The 2,992-nt window shown below is 39.3% G+C and overlaps 1 protein-coding gene across 1 annotated transcript in view; it reads left to right on the forward strand.

Moving 5' to 3' along the window:
* Window positions 1-2,992, forward strand: part of Spag17 (sperm associated antigen 17) — a 234,078-nt gene that overhangs the window by 93,807 nt on the left and 137,279 nt on the right. The window contains exon 7 of the mRNA XM_026784085.1: window positions 2,186-2,367. Within this exon, the coding sequence (XP_026639886.1) occupies window positions 2,186-2,367 (182 nt within the window). The remainder of the gene's footprint in view (window positions 1-2,185; window positions 2,368-2,992) is intronic.

Consider the following 2,992-nt stretch of genomic DNA (forward strand, 5'->3'; position numbering starts at 1 on the left):
ATATCTTAGGAAGTTTCTCCAAAAGTAAGTTTCCAAATGCCCTCTGGTGTTAGCTGTCGATCCTATAGTCCCTCTTTTATCCTTTTTTCCCATCCCCCTCCCTATTTACTATTCCTATTCTAGTTTCTCAATTGTCTCTACATTTTATTCTCTTTCCCCTTTCTTGAAAGATGCTGTCCCCTGCCACCAGTCCTTTACTAGAGAATTAACCACCTAACCTCTGTGGTTGGTTATTCACATTGTACATACATGTAAAAGGCTAAAAAGCTGACATCCACATATAAGAGAAAGTATATAATATTTGTCTTTTTGGATCTTAATTACCTCACTGAGGATGATTTTTTTCTAGCTCTACCCATTTACCTGAAATTTTCATAATTTAATTTTCTTAACAGCTGAATAACATTCCATTGTGTAAATATACCACATGTCATTATCCATTCAACTGTTGATAGACATCTAGGCTGTTTTCAATTTCTGGTTATGATAAATAGAGCAGCCATAAACATGAATGACCAAAGTATCTATCTCTGTAGGAGGTAAATTCCTTTGGGTATATGGCCAAGAGGTATGGTATAGCTGGATCCTGAGGGCTATCTATTCCCAGCTTCCTCAGAAACTACCACATTGATTTCCATAGTGACTGTACAAGTTTTCAGTCCCTCCAGCAATAAAGAAATGTTCCCCTTTCCCTGCATCCTTGCCAGCATGTGCTGTTATTGATTGATTGATTGATTGATTGATTGATTGATTGATCAATCTTGGCCATTCTAACCAGTGTAAGGTGAAATCTCAAATTGTTTAATTTGCATTTTCTTAATGGGTGAGAATATTTATTTCCATGTTTCTCAACCATTTGTATTTCATCTTTTGAAAATGCTCTGCTTAGTTCTGTAGCCAATTCTTAATTGGATTTTTAAATTTTCTTAATGTTCAGGGTTTTTTAGTTCTTCATATATTTTGAATACTAACCTCTATCAAATATATAATTAGTAAAGATTTCATTCCATCCTGTAGGTTGTCGCTTTTCCTGAATGATTCTGTCCTTTTCTCTACAGAAGCTTTTCAGTTTCATGAGGTCCCATTTATTAATTATTGTTCTTGGTGCCTGTGCTGTTGGTATCCTGTTCAGCAAGTCCTTTCCTTTGCCAATGAACTCAAGACTTTCCCCACTCTCTCATCTTTAAGACTCGGTGTGTCTGAACTTACATTGATGCCCTTGATCCATTTTTAGTTGGTTTTTGTTTTGTTTGTTTTGCAAGGTGATAAGTATAGATATATTTGTATTCTTTTATATGTAGCCATCCAGCTTGACCAGCATCGCTTGCTGAAGATGTCTTTTTTTTTTCCAGCGTGTATTTCTGGCTTCTTTGTCAGGTTTCCAGAGGTGTGTGAACCTATGTCTGTATCTTCAATTAAATTCCATCAATCAACATGCCTATTTTTATGGCGATATTGTGCTGGTTTTATTATTACAACTCTGTAGTACAGCTTAAAATCTGAATTGTGACAGGCTAGCCTAGGTTAAAGTGAAACTCTGTCTCAAAAAATATATAATAAAATAATATTAGATTTTACCATAGAATGATGAGGTCATAGAAGTAGACCCAACTCTTTAATTATAGATGTAGAAAATATAAATATATCAGGTAAGTTTTCAAGTCTAACTTTATGTAAATCCACTGTCATTTGACAGTCAGGGGGCAAATACCCAGAAAAGATGAAGCCACTGTAATATTGCTGAAAACTAATGAAAGCATAAATCGCTCTCACCCAGTCTGGCTGTGGGCCTGTGATAGGTGGATCTAGTTCAGCTTTTTAATGTGTTATACAGCAAGTATGTGAATGCACAATTGGGAGGGAAGCCTGGCTCTATGCAGGTACAATATCAGGTCGAGAGGTACCTTGAGCATCCTCAGCTCCTGAAATATATGACCTCATCACAACCTCTCTGGGCCGCCCCTGTGCTGAGCGATGGAGGACAGAGATGAGCTCATACAGCACACTTCTTTGGTTGTATAGTTGTGTCTTCCCACTTCCAAAACTTCTCAAAGTTGTGGTTCTGTATTTGCACTTCGCTGACGCTTTACAGATGCCTCTCAGTACATTTGGCTCACAACATCAAGACAAAGTGGGGAGAAATTCAATACCCTCATCCCATCGTAAACCACTTTGCTATTATTAGATATAGAAGCCGAAAAGCTGAAGAGAGAAAAAACCATTAAGGAACTTGAAATTTTCTGGAAGTACTTGGAACCAATCCTGAACAACGAGAAGCCTGAAACCAATCTCTTTGATGTTGCTCGGCTCCATTACACGGTCGGTGTGGCGCATTTTCCTCCTGACTGGTCAGACAATGAGATGATGGTGAGTACACGGGACAGTGAGAGTGTGTGGTGGTCCATCCACGCTGTCCCTCAGTCCACAGCTGGAATCACAGCTGGGAACAGTGCCTTGCATTGGGCTGCCTCATCTTTGGCGCAATGATGGTGACCCTGGGCCACTGTGGGACATACCCTGATTCTGTAGCTTATGGTCTATGGATTAATGATAAGATGTAGCGGATGGTAATTCTTTGATTTAATGACACTCGGCTCTGGGTTATGCTTCAGTAATGATCTAAGTAATAAGTAAAGTGTGAGCATGCATTACTATAATGATAGCAATTTTTATGTTTTATTGTCTTATTTGTTAATCCCTTGCAAGATATACATTTTAGCATCAAGAGAGCTGAGCCTGTGGATAAACTACAACCACTGTGGGGGGCGGGGAGTCTTCTGAAAAGGGTCTAGGCAGGGCTGGATGGAGAGAGCATACTTGTAAAGAGACTATGTACAGCTAAAGAGAGGAAATGAGAGGGGGGATGGGGAAAGTGGGAGAAAGAGGGAAGGGGAAGGGAAGGAGAAGTGAGGAAAGAAAAAAAGACAAAAGGAGAAAGAGGAAATGGGGGTGGGAGAGGGAGATGGAAAAGGGAATAGAAGGGAAGGGAAGA

The sequence above is a fragment of the Microtus ochrogaster genome, chromosome 21 (assembly GCF_000317375.1).
Source record: "Microtus ochrogaster isolate Prairie Vole_2 chromosome 21, MicOch1.0, whole genome shotgun sequence".
In the NCBI taxonomy this organism is placed as follows: domain Eukaryota; kingdom Metazoa; phylum Chordata; class Mammalia; order Rodentia; family Cricetidae; genus Microtus; species Microtus ochrogaster.